The 21,630-nt window shown below is 35.9% G+C and overlaps 2 protein-coding genes across 6 annotated transcripts in view; one reads left to right on the top strand and one right to left on the bottom strand.

The window, feature by feature from the left end:
- LOC122526845 (thrombospondin type-1 domain-containing protein 4-like) overlaps positions 1 to 2,087 on the bottom strand; it is a 30,997-nt gene extending 28,910 nt beyond the window's left edge. For 3 of the 5 annotated variants that reach the window (XM_043650428.1, XM_043650434.1, XM_043650433.1), the window contains exon 1: positions 1,719 to 2,087. The gene's annotated coding sequence lies outside the window, so the exon portion shown is untranslated. Of the gene's footprint in view, positions 1 to 1,654 lie in introns of all 5 variants that reach the window. The other 2 variants (XM_043650429.1, XM_043650432.1) reach the window with 1 other exon arrangement.
- A 7,965-nt stretch (positions 2,088 to 10,052) lies between these two features.
- On the top strand, positions 10,053 to 20,857 carry LOC122526850 (adenylate kinase isoenzyme 1-like). The gene is made up of 2 exons (XM_043650443.1): positions 10,053 to 10,221; positions 20,304 to 20,857. The coding sequence occupies exons 1-2, from the start codon at positions 10,113 to 10,115 to the stop codon at positions 20,855 to 20,857; spliced, it is 663 nt and encodes a 220-aa protein (XP_043506378.1). The 5' UTR covers positions 10,053 to 10,112.
- Positions 20,858 to 21,630: the final 773 nt, after the last annotated feature.

The raw sequence follows: 21,630 nt of genomic DNA, 5'->3' as shown, positions 1-21,630 counted from the left end.
AATTTTTACGGATGCAGATAATTAAATGTTTCAGACACTACTATTACTATTACTCTATTACGAATAGATGTAAATTTAATTGATACATTATATTATATAAATTAATATTAGGCTATATCACTGCTAGACCATGGATGCTTGTGTAAATTCGTAAATTTTTACGGATGCAGATAATTAAATGTTTCAGACACTACTATTACTATTACTCTATTACGAATAGATATAAATTCAATTGATATATTATACTATATAAATTAATATTAGGCTATATCACTGCTAGACCATGGATGCTTGTGTAAATTCGTAAATTTTTACGGATGCAGATAATTAAATGTTTCAGACACTACTATTACTATTACTCTATTACGAATAGATGTAAATTTAATTGATACATTATATTATATAAATTAATATTAGGCTATATCACTGCTAGACCATGGATGCTTGTGTAAATTCGTAAATTTTTACGGATGCAGATAATTAAATGTTTCAAACACTACTATAACTATTACTCTATTACGAATAGATATAAATTTAATTGATATATTATATTATATAAATTAATATTAGGCTATATCACTGCTAGAACATGGATGCTTGTGTAAATTCGTAAATTTTTACGGATGCAGATAATTAAATGTTGCAATCACTACTATTACTATTACTCTATTTCCTATACACATTTCTCAATTTATTGATTTCAATGCAGCATCCTTAGTCTAACGACTCTCTCGTTAGTTTCCAGTTTTCTGATCAAACAAAATTTAGGTGACGAAGGAATATCGAGGAATATCAGCGATTGTGTGTTTCTACCATGTCAATGTAACGCCTCACGGGTCGTCGGGAAAAAATTCATTCGCAAAGAGGGGCACAAAGTCAAGGCCGCTTGCATTCGTCAACGAAAATAGATGTGGAAGCCGTCAAACGGACCGTAAATTTAGATTTGCGTGGCACGAGGTGCTTTAAGCTGTTCCGTGTACGTTGCGTGATAGAAAAAGAATCTCGTGGTGCCGTGGCGCGAAGGAATAAAACATATTATAGCTGTCTGGCAGAAGCAGAGAGGTTCACGTCATAGTTCACCGCTCGTAGAATTCTCTGTTCACGTTTCTCGGTCTGGCACGATTTTCGACAACATATTCGAATCTTTAATAGCCCATCGTTCGTCGAAATGTTTCCTACGCGTCTCAATCACGTTCGTTCAATTTGTCAACCATGTTCCACGACGATAGAACATAACTCTCGGCGACGCAAGATCCAACGCTGCGGGGAATTCGATTACCTTTGAACTTTAAACGGTTCGCGTGGAATTCGTTTCAGACGGCAAGATGGCTAGCCGGCGCGAGAAAAATCGTGTCGAGCACTCTACCAACATAGAATCTGGTACAACCCCGATGTAAAAAAAGATCGAAGACACGGGGTCAATTTGTCAGGTCGATCTTCGAATTCCAACGTGAATGAAATTCTCCAACAGCGACGATTGGTAAACCTCATGCCAGATTCTTCTCATATAGAACCAAACACGATACGAAATTCTTCGTAATCGTAATGAATTGACAATTTTATGCGTTTTTCGAGAGATATAGGGTGCATACAAAAATATACGAAAACATTGAAAATGGAGCACTTGTTGTAATAAATCAATCGAAATATTCACAGGAGTGAGTAAAACTGCTTAAACATCAGTATGATAACGGGTGTCACAGAGCACAAATTATCACCTGCAACGAACTATTATACTTGTCAGTCATCGAACGAATTCATAAAAGAAGAGAAATAGAAATTGTTTGCCAAATTTCAAACCGCTTGACCACTTGATCAATTCCTCGTGTATCATACGTGTTCTCTGTTCCTTTTCCGTACTGGCACTCTTTCAAATTACTCCCCACCGAGGTGTTCGCGGAAAAAAATTATTCGAACAACGTTGCACGACGTGCAGAATTCACGATGCTCACTGCAACCGGTTGGTCGATCCTCGAGAAAATGAGAAGCTGCGGCCACGGTAGCGTGCCGCGTGTTACGGAACACCGAGATGCGAGTTCCTCTGTCGTGCTTTACAGAGGTGTCGTGCCGAACTGACGGCTCCCGTCGGTGGAGGATCGACTTTATACAGCGGTGTCTCGCGCTGCTCTATGAACGCAGCTTTAGAGGCCTCCACCTTTGTCTGTCACCTGACCACGCCGCGCTTCCGATCCTTACGTTTGCCTCCCCTTTCCTACTTTTCCCTTTTCTTTTCTGTCGTTCTTTTCTTCTTTCCTTTTTCGAGTCGTTGGTTTTCTTCTCTTTCTCTCTCTCTCTCTCTCTCTCTCTCTTTGTCCATCGATACGCAACGGGTCGAGACGGCAAAGGAAATCGGCGAATTATTTAAGCGGAATGGAATTTTGAGAGCTTGACTCACGATATGTTTTTTTCTTTTTTAAGCGTGTAATAGCAATTGAGAATGAAGCCTTTTAGCTCGTTACGATCCCTCCGAGGATTTTTTTCGTTTGACTCGCCTATTGACTATTTTTCTTTTCTTTTCCTGCCTTTCTAGATCCCTTTTTTAGATTTAGCGAAGCTCGAGGTTGGAAAATATTATAATGAAACCAATTGGTATGTTTTTTTTTTTTCAGGAGTTTGACGACGCTGCACTCCAAGTAGCATTTCTTGTGAAACAGTCACACTGCAACATATGTATGTACACAGAATATTTCAAATAATCCCATGGGTATAATATATAATACATACTTTTTGATACAAACAGTATTTGTAGTAAGAAAAATTAGCTGATACTTTATGCTCTTTTAACTTCGCGAAGGGCAAATCGTACGAACAAATTTTATAGGATCATTCTATTTAATCTTCAAGACCATGGTTAAATTTAGTTGAAATTTAGCAAAAGCCAGTGTTCATAAAAGTGGCTTGAATTTGCCAAATTTTTGAGAGAGAAAGTATCTTTATTTACTCGTCTCAAAATTACGCAGGAACGTCGGCGAGCTCAGTGTCGTGAAAGTGGACGCTTTAAAACGAGCCCACGTGGACTGTTCTGAGAATAAGTTATGACAATTTAAAATATCGACGATGAAAAATTGTAATTTATAATAATATGGTAAATGTTACGAATAGAATCATCGACAAAGCGTTAATAGAGCCTACGTACTAAAATGAACGTAACAAACGAAGAATAGGAAAAAAGAAAGAATTTTAAATGTAAGCCTGACAGATTAGCTTTAAACAGCTCGTTCCACGGCGACAAAATGCGAAAAGGGAACGAAAAGAAAAGAAAATAGCGTTGCCCTCTTTCGCATACGATACTTTTTCTCGATAATGGATTTTTAACGCTGGGGAGAGCGACCCGACGCAGCTCGCCGGGAGTAAAAGTAGCAGAGAATTAAGTGGTTCTTATAATGGTTGTTTATCGCGAAAGGAGCTTACGCGGACGTATAGTCGGTTTAACAGGCATGTTTGTACCGCTGTGTCGCGACTGCTTTTTTGTAAACTCTCTCCAGACTAGGTGGTTAACCGGGGAGGGTGTTAACTAATTTTAGTCACATAATCCACAACCCACTAAAACGCGTGCATCGTTGAAACCAAATACCGAAAGATCCTGCCACATTGACATCGTCGATTCCCCAACATCGAACCTTGGTTCCCCATCGAAATGGGTTTTGCGTGCTCCGCGGAATACGCTTAAGTAATTACTCGAGGATCGAGTGTGAATGTAATCTTGGAAAGAACACTGCTCGAGGACGATTTTGTTTAAAGTTTAAATCGAAAGATTTCTAAGTTAACTTGTGTGTTCATTCATTTCTAAACAAACATCCTACGTTTATTAAACATCCTGCGATTATTTGAAGTGAAAATAATAATTCGCGAGGTTTTATTTCTTCTCTGGCGAGTCTGTCAAATAAATTTATACTCCTCGTTGTATAAGTAAACAGATTTTTCCTTACGTGAAATATACTGTTGAAACTTTACCAAATGTTGAAACCTAACCCAAATATTTACGAAACCCGCTGATACTAGTTACTTGATTACAAATAGCATCCGTGTTAAATTTTCTCCAACTTTTCCATTCTGTGACTGCATATCAACCATTCCCTTTGCCCAAATTTATTTCGAAAATATTCGTCTTCCCTTTTCAAATTCTTGCAGATAGAACAAATATCGTTTCGAGTTTAATACACGTCTACTGCCTTCGTTTCACTGGCGTTGAAAATCGATCCTACAAATATCGGTCAGTAATATCGAAAACCGATGTCACCGGGTTCTAGCAGTTCTAATGCCGGACTCGAGCGAAACGGAGAAGCGACGATTCGATGCAACGTGGTTTGTTCCCTCCCGTTTCCCCGGAGGAAAAAGGGAGCATACCGAGCAACTGGTCGTAAGAAAAGATCGCGATGATACGATACATGAATATAACGCGTAATCGTAGTTATGCACGCGCCCTGAATAACGTTAAACATTTATATCATCGACTATTTTGGATCGGTATCATCCCGCGGACCAATGTTTCGCGATCGATTTCATAGCTTGTCCCTTCTTCGGAGAAAAAATATAGCAACTTTCTATTTTTTTTCGTTTATTTTTTGGTGAAAATCCTCTCGAGAGATTATTATTTTATTTCCACATCGTGCCCGAATGTGAGAATTTATATACTCGTTGGAAATGGAATTACAACAAAATTATCATGTAAATTTTATGAATATATCTGTGTTTCTTGCTTCTGAAACATTTACAAATATGGATACATCCTCGCTTAGAGCACTCTAGTTTGAGAAACACGATTGTATTTTAAATACGACTAATCGTAACGTTTCAAGATGTTAATATCATAAATGAAGTATTTATATTTATTCAAGGATAATCATCATTTCCTTTCGAAATCCCTCTACGATCGTCGTAATCAAAAAACACATTGTTACAAAAATTTTGTCGCAACGTTGTTTCTGCAATTATTATCGCATCAAGAATTGTCTTAGAAATCAGGAGTATAAATATATCAGCAATGAAATAGGACGATTATTTGCCCTCGATATAAAAATCATCGACCTCCTAGTACATTTTATCACGTTTCATAACGAATGTCTCCATCGTAGACAACATTTGCCACGCGAACGATAGTTTCCACGGGTACAGCGTCGCGTATCGTAACACGATATTAATCCGACATACGATATTAATATTTCACACTACTTAAACTCACGTACGCGCATTAAAATCGCGTCTCCATGCGCCTAATACGCGCGGTAATAGCGGCGTTCAGAATTGGCTTTCGCATCGCGAATCCTCCGTTGCGTAATCTTCGCGAAAATTTACGGATCGCAGTACGAGAACGAGCGTATACACTTTGCAGATTGATGCAACAATGTTTGCTGGTATCCAGCGAGCAAAGTATCCAGACCTCCAGGGCTCTGTTTCTCCCGGATAATTTATTATCTAATCGAGCCGGCTATACTGAAATATATCATCACGAGTGTTTTGTACCATGTTTCGAGTGGCCACCGTCGATGTGTTATCCCCGCCGCGATGTTTCATCGTCAACGTTTCTCAGCAGTTACTACCGAAATTGGTCACTCTGTAAAATCCATAAAAATCTGTTACTTCGTAAATCTGTCACGGTTACAAATAAAAATTACTAGAAACAGACGCGATAAAGATATTGTGGATTCTCTGATTTTGATATTATTTAGAAGAGTAAACAGTATTTTGGAAATGAAAACGACTTGTTAGCTCTGACGATTTTTAGATCTATCTCAGATAAAAATTAAACGTTTCCAGTTAAAAAGTACAAGGAATTTTTTTACGTAAGTAATTGTTAGAAGTAATTTACAAATTGAATTTTTATAAAAAGAAGAACCAAATACGGAATTATTAAACAAACTTTTAACTTTTGTAAGAACTAAACAGAAATTACAAGAGAGATTAAAAGACATTTGATCACTTAACCTAACCTATTTGCTTTCAAATCAATTCCAATTCGATTCAATTCATTATTAATACGAATCAACGCGAACGTGTCAATTTGTAAAAAAAAAAAAAAAAAAAAGATATGTCATATTTTTCGCGATCCTGTCCTCTGTATTCATTCGACGTGAAACGATCAATAATCACAGATCGATATCGCTGACGTTGGCCCAATTACTCTCTAATTCGCAACGAAATTAAGATCCATGGATCAATGGGCCTGTTTATTACATACCTGGTAGCGGTTCTCGGCTGAGCAACTGACAATCAGGTAGCCGATCGATCAAACTCGAGCTCTAATTCGATAAAATTCGATGCAACGGTATCCATGGATCTCTCGCTGTGTCCTGTGTTCGTGGACGACGGACGATCAGCTCACGCGTCGTTAGAATTGCGTTGGAGTATCGGTAATTAGCGATTTCTCAGTGGTGCCGATCTAATTTTCCGGCGAGTAAATTATCGAGTGGTGCGTAGATAGAATTAGCCGAGTCGGTCTGGCTGATATCGCTAAATTGCTGCATTCCTACGAGACGTACCGAGTGCATCTCCCTCGTTATATCATCATCGTTCATCAGCCTCTGGTCTACGCGCGTCGTATATAAATATATCGCGTTTGGATCATCCTCTTGATCGCTAGGCGAATCGTTAACTTGGCGCGTGAACATCTGAACGAATTTTTGGTTAAATTGTTGGTAATTCGTTGAGGATTTATCTCGCAAATATGCTTAAATATATGGATCAGTATGTAAATAAAAGTCGTGTAATATTGAGATGTGAAATGATTTCTTTTATTCTAGTATTATTAAAATTTAGTCGTTGTGCCTGTTCAAAGTTTTAAAGATATATCGTTTCGTTATAATACCATGCATTTGTTGTAATAATTACAGTAATACGGAACTTCCATCAAATTTTATAGGAAAATTGGATTTTCAAGTCGGGCAGGTTGTTTTTATTTTAAATTACGTATTAAAGTACAAACCCGAAAAAATGTTGTGACTTTTCAATCACAAAATACAGGATAGAATATAAATGCATAAAATATGTATAATATTGGAATATTATATTGATACAATCGACCAAGATATAATACTTTAGTTTAAATTCTGTGTCTCCACTTAAAGTTGTCAAAAATTCATTGTAATCTAGCAATAGATTGAAAGACGATATTTCCTACGTTCTACGTGAAGTATTTTCGAGAGATAATTTGTTACACTTCGAGTAAGTTTCAGAATCCTATGTGTGTTGCAACGTGTACAATACATTAACGTGTTTCTTCGCCTACGAACGAATACAAAGTAAAGAGCATGAAAATATAGAGCGCTAAGTATGACGAGCAACAGAAAAAGAAAATAGCAAGAAACAGCGAAAAGACAGGCAATAATACCCAGGATAACGAAGCAAAACGACGTATAGGTGTTATGAATGATGATCAGAAACAAATTTAGCTGGTTGAAGCTCGATGAGAGGCTAGCAAAAAACGAATCTTCCCTCGTGAGAAAATTAAAGCAACGCTTGATGCAATAACGAGATTAAAATCGAGATTAAAATTCGCCTTGATGACATACGCGATTAATGCTGTTCATGAAACAAATGGTGTGAAAAGAATGACGTGTTTCTGGAAGAAATGTTTCAAATATCCAACACGATATATACATATATAATATATATATAAGCGTCTCCAATATTAAGTGCGTAACGTAATAACTATCCTCGTCAAAGGTACATGAAATAAGTGTAGATATTATTTATGAAAATCACAGACATTTCCCTCGGATTAATTCCACAACTTTCGAAAGATGGAATGAGACGTGTTATTACGCGTAATTCATATTATGTGTTCTGCGCATTTTCTACGCTATATTATAGTCCGAATTGATTGCGCTTAGGAAACGGTGCATAATATTCATGAAAAATAACGATCCGCTTATGTAAGTATTTTCCCCGTTGAGACGGAACATTGACACACACGCATCGTCTAATTAGTCTTTTAATTCTGGTTTGTTCATTGGAACAGTTTAATGACTATGTTAAAAGAAGCTGTTGAATAATACAACTTCATGGGAATCGAAATGTGCACTTTATGACTGGGAATTTGCAACTTATTCGATAATTACAAGGAAGAGTTTGAAAAATTGCTGTACTTGGAGAATGTATGAAACGTTATATTATAGGGAAGTTTTTGTAAGATTGAATATCTTTATATATCTTGAGCAAAGTTCCAAATAGTCGTAACATTTAATAATTGTCCTCAAACAAAATTGCAAACTAAAATTATATAAATTTAATTCCATTAATTCTCCAACGATATTTCTAACCAAGTATACTTCTCCCTACTCGAAAATAATTATAAAATCGGATTAAAACGATCACGGTGTAGTAAACGTTATATTAGGGAACTAACAAGTTTTTGTAAGATTGTATATCTTTATACATCTTGAGCAAAGTTCCAAAAAGTCGTAACATTTAATAATTGTCCTCAAACAAAATTGCAAACTAAAATTATATAAATTTAATTCCATTAATTCTCCAACGATATTTCTAACCAAGTATACTTCTCCCTACTCGAAAATAATTATAAAATCGGATTAAAACGATCACGGTGTAGTAAACCTAGCAGCTACCTGCTTTTTCATCATCTCGAAAGTGTCGTTGACACGATGACACGATCCATTGGGATCATTAACGTTGCGTCATAATTGTTCCATTGAAGCGAGAAGCGATCGATTGATTTACACGTTGAGTAACGAACTAAACAGAAATGAAGCTGTGTTCCACGTCGGCGACGAAATATTATTCCCATCCTATCGCGTTTAAATGTCGAATCATCATTCGACGGGGAATTCGTAATAATTTAAACGCGTCAATGTTGCATTAAAGGACTCGAGAAATCTCTCATACTATGAATCTTTGTATTGCACAAAGAACAAATATGCTTGTTTTGATCGTCGAATCGTGGCGTTAAATTCGCGAAAATATTAGCAGACGATCCTCCTTTCGCTAAACATCCAATTAATGATCGTCTTCGCTTTAACATTAAATCAACAGACATAACTGCTGAAAGTCGAAAGTTATATATAGTCATAATTAACATTTTAAACGCATCGTCCGCGTTTCATCCAGAAATTCTTCGAGTTTGCGCGCCGGTGGCTACTCACCGATCGCTCGTTGCCATACCGCGGTGCAATTTATTAAGTTGTAAATTAATCGAGTGACGGAGGTTCCGTTAATAGAATAACCTGCCATTATGTTTCACAAATAACACGATTCTCCCCGATACTTTCATTACGAAAATTAAATTTTTCCTCGGTTATTCTGTCTCCTATAATCCATCATCATTTACTCATTACTAACGGCCAGACTTCCATGCAAATTTTTCTGTAATTTATGCAAACTAGGAGAACAGAACGTGGACTGAAATTTATCTTGCTCGTTAAATATTGGTATTCGATGGTTTCTCAATGTTTTTGTATATTGACGATTTTGCACGCTTTCGTATCTCTAAATTTCTCGTGAACCTGCTCTCGTAATAATTACAAAGAGTGAGGAATTTTTTTTGCCTGAGTCCTAAATTCTTTAGTTCAAATACAATTCGTGAAAAATGAATAAGCATGAATGATAGTATCTTTCCACTTTTTATAAACTTAGTCGTTCACCGAAAAGAAATAACCTACGCACCATCAACAAGCGCGGAATAAAACCTTACCTCGAGGGGTAAAAATCGATATCCCGGATATGTGTCGAAGTCAGAGAATTTTTTTCTCTTTTCGAGTTTGATATTACCAGTCCAAGTTTCTACGATAAATCCGGTGGATGAGCATTAACTGTAACCGCGTACGTATCATTCAAAAGACCAGATTGCAGTAATTGCCGGCAATTTACCTTGCGAATCGCATAAATAGTTTCTTTGTGCCGGTGAACCGTGCAACTTTTATCTGCGTAACCGCGCTTAGAAGTAATCTTAGACGTGGACGCAGCATCGCGGTTGCTCCAATTTTTCCAAGATTCGCTGACTGTTATTTATTAACGCGCGGAAATGAACGAGCAATTCATACGCGTTAATAACATCGCCGGGCATAATTCATCGCTAAAATCCGCTCTACCGAACGGCTCAATCGCTCTTACCAGCGGTTTAATATTAGGCGATGACCTAAACATCTAAGGTATTTTCAATGCGACACGATCGAAGGCTACGTATGTATGTATGTACGTGGAACGACGTTCGAAGCTTTCGTGCAACGAAATTTTACGAGCTTCGGTGTCATGATTGCGGTATTGAGGGTTATTAGAAAAAATAGAAATAGTTTTAAAAAAGCTTTAGATAACAATTCAAGTGTTCAAAGCATTTTAAAGTTAATTTCGTGAATTTTCCACGCTTGGAACAGTGCTAAATAAATAATGGTGAATTAGGATTATTATAAGAATTTTTTGAGATTCGACACGTCACGAAAATTATTTCAAAAAGAGCATAGTTAAGGAAGTTTCTCATTGATGTAATTGTAAAGTGATAAGTGAAACGATAATCATTCTTCTTATATTTAGAGTTAGAAAAATGCGTAAATGTTGTCTTAGATCGTAGTAAATACTGATATCGACAACGTTATGGTTTTAGGTAAATATTAATTAAATTATTACTTATTAAATTATTTTCAGTATTTCATACAAAATGTTGTTATAGTTAATAAAGTAGAACCTATTTTAAGCAACTAAACCATTTTACTATCTAGTCAATTCAATTATGGTTTAGATTTTTTTTTTAATTTTAATACTGTTTTGAAGTAATGAATGTTCAGAGTTCTGTAGTAAATTGATAATCTAAATATTTCAGCGATTGGTTTATAGCGTGAGAACAGTTTTACTATGTAACCATTAGTTGAATATTAAAAAATTTCATATAATACTAACAATAAGTGTCTCGGAAATATTCTCCACAAAAATCATAATAATCAAAATGCATCAAAATTCAATTTGCTATGCTTTCAGACTCACGAAACAAATCATTTCTTAATTTTTCATTCCAAGAACTTTGAACCTACAATAATCAGCGAATCATTATCAAATTTCACAAAGTCTCATCAAGATTTAACAATCTATAATTTGAAAATGAAAACACTTAGTTGTTACCGAATCTGTTGCGAGTATCAATCTTCAAATTCATCCTTTATCAAGTCAAACTATCATAAAATTGAATTTAGTTGTTCGTAAAAATAACAAGCCAGTATTAAAATTGAATCGCTTCGAGAATATTCTCAACTATTTCAAGCCACAAATATCCGAGCCATTTATTTTCGAAATCGACCGATATTTCTCCTCGATTTAGTACCGATTACCCGAGCGGGCAATTCTTTTCAAGCCTGTCGCGATTCGATTTTTCTGCAAAAGCAGCGTTCACGCGGAAAAATCGGGACAGGCGGTTGCCTTTTTTCGCCGAAGAGGAAGGAATTCGCCGGTAACCTGTGCCCAGCACCACGGGTTGCGGTCACGTGGCCGATCTTTGCAGAAACGGTGGCTCGATCGATCGCACGAAAATTCCTGGAGGCGCTTTCACGAACATTTTATCAGCGAACACACGAATACTCCTGGCCTGGAGTGTCGGGCGTGTGCCACTTTTGTGACGTCGATGCCGAGAGCGCCATTTAGCGTCATTAATAGAGTTGCATCAGCGTCGAGTGCACGGTGATACATCGATAGGAGTGGTTCGGCAAATAGATCGGGGCTGAAGATATATGCGTGTGTACGCAAGGGAGAGAGAAAGGAACACACCCATCCAAGCTTCGACCAAGTTTCTGCACAATCGAGCTCTGCCTACAGGGTGATCCACGCGAATATTTTCCAGTACTTTAATCGCGTGATTTCTAACTGCTGTAGGCCATGAATTTTCTCAGCAAATAACGCTTGAAGCGCAACGATTTCTCACGAAATTGCAACATGACTATCTGAAACTTGTACTTTTTGTAAAGGAATATTTGAGGAGTGAGAAATTCGAATAAAAAGACTATTACGAAGATAAATTGTTATTATTTATGAACGAGGATGATTTATCATTACTTTACCACGAGTATAAAACTTTTAGTTTGGAAATTTGTAATTTTTTTCGTCGTGACGCATTGTCACACTCTGGCATTTCACAGCGGTGAATGAATATATGTTAACTCGCGTACGTAAAGATAGATGTAAGTTGCGTTTTTTAAACATCAGAGACAAATTAGCTTGGAAAATAGATAATATCTATTCGTGGACTTCATTCTTGTCCGAGGCATTTGATGTAGTATCGTTTTTCGCTTGTCATTCATTAATCGACGCTTGTTATCTGAACGAGCACACTTTCGTAGTGAAATTCGTCGTACGCTCAGCGCAATTATGAATCGAATTTCGCAAGTCGAAGCATTATGTTCAATGGACTATGAAAAAAATATAACATGCATTGCTCTTTAAATTGTACATAAATTATACGCTTGACAAATTATTACACACCGCCGCTCGTGTGTGCTGTAAGGATTTCAAACGAATCAAAGACCAGATCTCTTAAAAATCCCTATACATCAAAGCTTTTCACGTTCTAAAAATTCTGAATTAATTAATTAGTGCACCGATCTAGAATTTTTTTCGATCTCTGGATTGATCGGTGCGCCGCCGTATTCTAGTTTCTAGGCTCGAGGATCTCAAGAGTAAATCTACAGATTTTTCTCCTCAATTGAACTTGAACAATAAAACAACCAGTTTCGTATCGTTGCGTTAAGTCTTATTATGTAAACGAATTTTTCTCAAATTTAAATCTATCGCTTTAAGAACTTCTCAATTTCTAATATTAAATCTTACAATATTTGAAGAACTTACATTAAAATAACACAATTCAAAATTCGAAATTTATTCAGTATTTTAGTACCATTTTAGTATTTCCATTAAATTTCCATCTAATTCACTCCAAAAGATTAAATTTACTACTTTTTATACATTTCGAAACTTGCCCCAGTCCCCAGGAATCATGTTAATATCATTAGCCAATCGGTCAATTGCTACACGAATAAATTGAAGACATCGCGAAAGGAAAGCGGCAGAGTGAGAAAATCGCGGATCGGATCGATGCATAAATCGACGCATAAATAACCGAGAGCACGAGACAGATAGCGAGAGAGGGAGAGAAGGAATGAGCCAGTAAATAAAAACGAAAGCACGCGGTGAAAGCAAACTCATAGGACCATGTAAAATACACGACTGATAATTACAGCGTCGAGTTGTTTAATAAGAGAAAAATTAGATATCGTGCGGTATCGAGAGAGAGAGAGAGAGAGAGAGAGAGAGAGAGAAGTATAAAAACAGAGTTCGTGCGCACGTGTTGAGTAATTTTCTTGAGTAATTTAGCTTAGACGAACGAGCCGCGATTGTTTGTTTATTAACAGCTTGTTACCAGCGTTTCACTGTGTTAGTCTAATAATACGCCTGAGCGCTGCACATAAGAAGAAACGAGACAATTGTTTCTTCATCGCGGTAGGTGACTGCATCATTGATGTGCCATGTTTGTTAGGTAGCTGCTACTAATGCAATGCATAATTGGTATTGTCGATGACGATGGAACGTCATGAAGGAGAATGAAGGAAAAAGAAGAGGAGGAAGAATTTGCTCTGTAATAAAGAATTTGATGAGGAAGACAGAAAATTGATAAGATAATCAATTTTGTAGTGATGAATCTATTATAAAAATTAACACGAACACAAATATTATGAATTGAGAACACATCAGAGAAGAAATCAAAAGAAAGAAGTTAAAATGTATTTTTGAATTAACTGATTGATACGAAGTAATGAAAATTTTTAGAAAGAAAAAAAATAGGAAAGACTATTTCAAAACTAGAAAAGCATTAAATTCTAGGTTGGTGAATGTATTAAGTGTATACTTACCAGCGAGTTTGATTTAAAGGCAATCTTAAACATAGCTTTGTTACAAAATTAGGCAACCCACTTGGTATATAGTTATATGTATATCGAGTTATGTACGATCCTGCTACCTGTTCCCAGTTGATCGATGCGAACGTCAGACATTTTTATCTGGCTATTATTCATTCGGGACATTGAAATTTAGATACGTGACCGATAAAGGATCGATCCTTGAATCTCGAGTGGCGCCAGCTTCTGTATTACGTTTTCTACTTTCAACCTCCACTCGTGACAACTATTTGTCTTCATTTGTTGTCATGCTGGTCATTGATCGTGGCAGAATAAGGTCTCCTTAGTATAAATTCCACCAACTCGATGGCACAAAAGGCGCTCTAAATGGAACGTTGATTAATACGATTAGATATTGCAGATCCGAGGAAATCGGTATTCGTGAAAGATAAAAGAAAAAGAAAAAGCTCCGCTGTCAAATTTTGCAATCCAAAGATAATCTAGATGAAAAATTAATGGATTTGGTTAAAATAACTCGGAAGCTTAATTAGTCAACTTTGTTCTTTTCTTTCTTTCTTTTTTTGTAAATTATACAATTAGTATTCAAACTCAAAAAAAAAAAAATTATTTCAACAAATCACTTGTAAGAAGATGACACAAAGGAACCATAAGTTCCGAAGTAAATGTGAGGAAATAAAATTCGTATCATTTCGTTTCTGAACGATCCAGGAAGCAGGTGATAGAATACAAGTTAATTACAATGATCTCCGCTTCTTAACGTTCCTCGACTTCGTAGTTTGAAGATTTGAAACAAATTTCACGATAAAAGCCCATCGTCGATAAAATGAATTGTAAATTCAGGCAGCAATTTGAAATTAAACAGCGTATGTGAAACTACGACGGAGTACAAGATAATTGTAACGATCTCGATTTCTTGAGAACAAACTCTTCGACGTTGTTCGATTTAATTTACACACCGGTCGTGATTTCTTCATTCGTCAAGGCTGTATGGTTAACGAAAGTTATTTCTATCGTAATGAAACGGCCGGGAGAGTGGCCGATGCTCGTCCAGAGAAATTATAGGCGCCGATAATTTCACCGGGAACAACCGATAAAAGTTAATGCGACGCGGTGTCTTCCTCGCTTCGAGATCCTTTGAACGCGGCTGGGCAACCTGTTCTGGAATCATTAGATTCAATCTGGACAGACGGTGATTCCCAGCAGGGAAACGGAGGATATCGATTCCCGATGGAAACTTAAGCACGTTCTACCTACCCGTGGTTTCACATTCAACGCATTCCCCGATATTCGATAATTAGAACGCGGGATCAATTACGGCGAAATGGCTTTCTACACCGATGGAATGTCTATTCTTTCGGAATATGGTGTCAATTAATCTCCTTCAGTTCAGTAAATACAGTTCTCTCTTCATTTGAGCAAGATGAAATGCATCATTGTTTCAGTTTCTGAATAAAATTTGACTTTACCATGCGACTCAAAATTCTGGCGTTTCTGAATCTTGAAGTATAACTGTTAAACTGCGGATTTTTATGCACGTATAGAAAATTTGGAGATGCAACCTAATATGCAAAAATATGTTAGATATGTAAGAAATGTAGTACCTTACGATATTTAGTGACAGAAACAATTTTCTACCAAGTTCTTACAAGTAAAATTTACTAATATTGAAATAATTATAGTAAAATAATAGTAAGATAAGTAAAATAAATTATATAATATAGTAAATGTAATAAATATTATAATATATAAATATAGTAACTATATATAATATAGTAAAATAATAATTAACGAATGATTTCCACGTTCAAATCTTATTTCCGGAAAAGAAATATTAATTTAATACGACCAACGTGCAGTCTCTTCTCTGCAGTGAAGATTTTCTGAAACTAAAAGTGACAGATTATAAATATCTTGGAACTTATTTATACATCACCCTTCTTCCCTTTCCTATTTTCATCGTTGAGGAGAAAGCTAAATGCCAATTTGCGCGTTATTAATCTCATCGATGTTAAATACAAAGGGTTTACGAAATTGAAAGTGTGTTTTAATCAGTAGTGTACTTGAGTGAATTATAAAAATTTCCAACGACCGATAAAGAAAAAAAAAAAAAACTGACCCTGCGTTTCGTAGAAAAATTATTATTATCTCGCTAACGGGCAATTTTCTACTCCACCTACTTATCAATTTCCTCTCTGGATACACAGAAACGGTTTTACCAAAGCAGCCAGAAGACGATTTTAAATTCTGTATCTTTAATTACAACCTATTTCAACGTTAATCTCTGGCATTCGTGCCTTCTAATCTCTAACCGTAGTCCATTCATGTCTACGGCGGGTATATATGTGGTTACTGCTCGTGAACTGGCATTCTAATGATAAACACGATTTTTCGTGTCCATTTTCCATAACTGTCCATAATTTATCACTGGATAATGGTTAAAAATTATTCGATGTTAAGCGTGGCTTGTGGAACGAGTCATGGTAATCACCATATTAATAGACTTAATCCCTTGGAAAGAATATGAATTCAACGTGCGTATGCGTACGATCGTATTCTGTTAATCCGTCTAATTGATTAAATATACGACTTCCTTTTTGTAAATTCTCTGCGTTATGCTGCGTAAGTATGGTGTCTCACGAAAGTAAGAACACTGTTCATGAAAAATACTTTTATGTTACGTTATGTTATACAAAGCATTTTGAAATTAATTAGACGTTGCAGAATGTAGAAGTTGTAAAAATTTTTAGGCACTCGTTTCAAGAAATTTTGAAGATAGAAAAGTGGATAGAATATACTATTCACTGTGTAATTATGTTTAAATATATATAGTACGTTATAAAATATTCGAAATGTAGAATTGTGATACTTTGTAGAAAAACAATTTTCTGTGTACATTTTATTTCTTGAATCACATTTCAGAAATATCAGCAGTCTAACAATGAAACACAACACATTGGTAAAATTTATCAATTTTTAAATAAATCAAATCAAGTTTAAATCAAATTATCTATACAATACTATATTTCTATATTTCTAGCTATATTCTGACAGTTTCTATAGATTTCTAAAAATATTAATTATTCACCACAGATGATTCACACTTCTTAGTTCACAGTTAAAATTTAACAGATATTCTCGGACCACAGATAATTAAAATAATTATAATTTAATTTCAAGATTCTCTGATTTTAATCAGAGTCTGAAATATTTTAGATTTGAGAAACTAGAGAGCGTATCAAGATTAAATATCTCACATTTCCAATCCAAACAAGCTAACAATACCAGTTCGAAAACTGATTCAATTCCAACTTTATCTCCTAATCGAATTGCAGAAGAAATTCAAGCACTTCCAAACGATAGTGTATAGTTATACACATTTGCATCGTTTTATCGATAGATACAATCGTCCTGTGCTCCCTGTGGCCATCGAGTACTGCGAGAATCCGCAATCTCGACTGTACGTTGTATCTCGAAAAGCGATACACAGTTGTATATAGTTCGTAGTTTATTGCACCGGTAACAGATGGAGAGCATGGGTATCTTGGCCTCTCACCCGGACGTCGCGAATTTGCAAATTATAAAGGGTGATAAGGCAGAGCGAACAGATACCGTCGTGGTCTGATTGTATTCAAAATCGCATTGTACTCCGCGAAGATTAATGTTATCGATAGTTTACAGATATCTGTTACGCGGTACACGTGTACAACTAGAGTGTAGTTTGCAAAATGTAGTAGATACATCTTTCCATCGAGACAGATATACGCTCGTGTGTTGAACGACATGTTGTTTATCTGTCGAGCGATAGAAAAGCGGAATACGCTTTGGCTTTTTAACCTCTGCCCGGCCAATAAAATTGTGAAAATCGTGGGAAATATGACTGTTTGTCCCTTTTACGAATTGAGCACCTTTTGGTCTGGTAAAAGGAAAAATTTTCTGAGACAGTTTTTAATTTTAATATTCTGTATTTATCGTAGATTGTAAAATTTTGAAATTATACCTATATTTTAGAATATTATTGTTATTATATTAATACTGTTGTTTGAAGTTCTTCATTTTTAAAATTTTGAGAGAAAATATAGTGCTTCTTCATCCGAAAAATTTTGAACTGTGTGTAACATTTGTGTGTAATATTCAATCTCATTTAAAAATTTGCTTATATATGTACTTTAAAGCAAAAAATTGAGATCTTCATAGTATAATCTTTTTGTCATCCTCATCGTTTCTAGAATATAAATTTAATAGAAACAGAGTTATTTAATTTAAAAATACCCGGCGACCTTCGAATATTTTTCGTAGCTGACATGCATGTAATTTTTCACTAGTTGTGTAATTCCGTGATAATTTTATCCTGAGCGTTTCGCTTCTTAATAACGCCGTTTTTGCTGCCTGGAAAGTTGGCATAAAATCCGCGTGTGTGCATACTTTTATTTTACAAGGAAATCGTGATCCTGTGAATAGGATGGCTCGCGATTTCTTAACTTCATTTTATGAACAGGACAGTGGTTCAAATTGCTAATTTTGGCCTACCACGAAGAACTGACTTCGTGGATACATCACGAATGCGTGCACGTTGCGTCGTACGTCCAAGTATGTGACATTTATGTAACGTATGTTTTGCGGCAACACCTCGGATAAAGCCTTGGACATTCGATCGTTTTACTTTGAACGAACCGCGCGTTCATTCGCTTTCCTGAACTTCCTTCCTCGATTCAAATGTCTTATCTGCCATTTGAAGATCGGCAAGCTAAACTTTTTCTTGCAAACTCTCGTAGAATATTGCATTTTTCTAGGATGAATGTTGGATATTTATTTTGGGCAATTAAAAATTACAAGACACAAAGAATGTTATTAATAATGGCATAGGAAAGGTATTTATTACCACTATTGTAAAGAATTTCGCCTGATTGTTGTGACGCTAAAATTAATAGTAGATAGTTTTTCGATTTATAAATTCGGAAATTTATAAATTCAATTATTACAATGATGAATGGAAGTAAGAGTGTATGCAAGCGAAATTTAACATTCCTCTAATTTGCAGTAGCAACAGTGTTCATTGATTTTTGCTTGTATTATAATTGTTATCAACAATTAAAAATTGAAAAAACATTAAATAGAACTTTGTGTCTGAAATATTTAACTTTCAGAATCTGAAATACCGATCAAGAAAAATATCACTAGGATTTTAGCGCTCTCTATGCTTAAGCACATGGGACGCGAAAAAGCATTAGTTGTGCGGTCTATCCTAGTTAGTCAATATAGTTAGTCAATGGTCAATGGTTATATTTTACCAACAAATGAGCACACTGATGATTAATTTTATCTACCACCAGAAATGTAGGAATTTTAATATGATTCAGGCACTCTATTGAATTTTATATAATAATTTCGATATAACAGTCGATGCAGAAATATCATAAATTTTAATCAGAATATTTATACATTATGCAGAAATAATTATTGCGCACGATATTGATTTTTTCGTGAAAACTTCGAAAGCACAGATTCGTCTGTGTACCGGTAACCGATGAAGAAGGAATCCTGCTATACTCGGAAGAAATAAAATCAGCCTTCCTTTCCATTTAAAACGATTATAAAAATTATTATACATCATACATTAATTTTACTGCAGAAAAGATAATAATTTTGTTGCAGAAAAAAGAAATTAATCGTGTATCAATCTTCGACAATGCTGAAAGAACTCGAGCTTTGTATTGTCAGTAGTTCGAGACAAACTTCATAATGAACAGAACGTGATTCCAAAGAAAAAAAGCGGAATATTTCTAAGTTACATAACGCGAATAGGAAATATAGTTAAATGTAGATATTTCGTTTTTGGCCATAGACGAAAATTGAAAGAAAATCTTGAACGATCAGTTCAATGGGCAATTGTATAAAGCCTAGCGATCCCTTACTTGCATCCCTTCCGAGAGGGGTCAATGTCGACACCAAGGCGATTAGAGAGTCGGGATTGCCGATCATCTTCGTCATTGGTGGACCAGGAGTTGGAAAAAGTTATTGATTTTATTTATATCACTGTTTAAAATTTCCTTTTGGCTATCTCATAACCTAATAACATTGACAGTTTGGTTAATTTCTGATTGTACAAACGATACGAATGTGTCGCAAAGTTCAAAACTTGAACTTACCAAAATTTCAATAGCTGGATCTACTTGGAAAATTAAAATTTTTTAAATTAACAAGTTTTTCAATTGAAAGGAGGAAGATTTTTATCGAGGGCAATAGAAAATTCTTTCGACAGAAACATTCAGAGAAGTATCGACTAAAAATATAGTAAGGATACGTGAAATAAATGACCTTTCGCCAATCTTCATTATAATATTTCCAATTATTCCTTCCGAACTGCGAAACTTTTCCCAAGGAATAGGAAGTTCCTTCCTGAAATATTCTGCAACAGAAGTTACTCTCAACTCTCGATAACTCGATGACTGCTTGTTTCAGGAACACTGTGCACTGAAGTGGCGAAGAAGTACGGTTTCCACGACATAATATACACGGACGTGATCCAGCACGAAATGACCAAGCGTACGGAAAAGGCGTTGACGTTGGCGCGTTTAGTGTCGAGGGGTCAACTGGTGCCGTCGAACGTGCTGGTGGAATTGATAGCGATTGAGATGCTCGAACATTTGAACAAGAAAGGGTTCATCGTGAGCGGATTTCCCCGGGAGAAATGCCAGGGGAAGTTATTCGACAAAGAGGTGCGACCGCCTGATCTCGTCCTGATGCTGAACGTTCGAAACTCCGTGATGAGCGACCGGATGATGGCGAGAAGCGTGAAAGCGACCGAGAGATTTTCGACGAACTTTGAGAACATTAAAGCTCAGATCAAGGACTTTCACAAACGAAACAAGCCGTTAGTGAAATATTATGGCACGTTGGTGGTGGTGATTGACGCCGAGCCTGAAACGATGATCGTATTCGAAAGGGCCTGCCAAGTAATCGACAATGTTCTAGTGAATTTCCCAGGTTTCGAAACGACTGCTACTGAACAGTAGCCGCAAAGGCTACTAGATTTCGTATTAAAAGTATTTTATACGATGCCTGCGGGACGCAAAGACTTTTTGTACATGAAGTAAGACTGATCTGTCGTATAGGAAAGATTTTTATCGTACTTTTAGACCGAAGATTTTTTTATTTGGCTAGATGTAACATAGGTGTTAAGCACTAGTAATGGACGTACTATAGTTAGAAGATCTGACTGTTAATGTAACGAAAAAAAAAAAGGAGAATTTATGCAGAAAACGTGATTCCTTTTGTACATGGTGAACATTCGTCGATCTATTTGAACGTTGTTGTAATAAACCTTAATTAAAGTAATCCTTCGGCTAATTTAATTTTATTCAATTCTGCTTGAATAAAATGACAGTATGGATGCGTCAGGGCGAATCGCTTTGAAATAAAAATTATGTATTAAACTTTGCTATCTTTCATTTGGGGAATACCTACAACGAAAAGACATCTCTGTAGTCGGGAATATTTTTCATTTTTAATTGTGGTTCAAATGCGTTTACACAGGACTCTAACTTATATTTCCTCGTAATTCCACGAATAAACATGTATGATTGGCAAACTAACTGTCCGAAATAATTGGCAAACTAACCGTCGACCGCGTATTTTTCCACACACGAAAAATGTTCCTGACGGGCACACGCACTCTCAATGCTCGTCCGTATTTATTCATCTCCCTGTATGTGTTTCCGCTCGTTTTAATCAGTAGATGGATGGTTGCTTCTATTTATGAGCGTACGTACACGTGAAACATCTCTCT

Source organism: Frieseomelitta varia, unplaced genomic scaffold (assembly GCF_011392965.1).
Source record: "Frieseomelitta varia isolate USP_RPSP 00005682 unplaced genomic scaffold, Fvar_1.2 scaffold_198, whole genome shotgun sequence".
NCBI classification, from domain to species: Eukaryota; Metazoa; Arthropoda; class Insecta; order Hymenoptera; family Apidae; genus Frieseomelitta; species Frieseomelitta varia.
The sequence above is the reverse complement of the archived record's forward strand: the minus strand, read 5'-3'. Positions and strand labels throughout refer to the sequence as shown.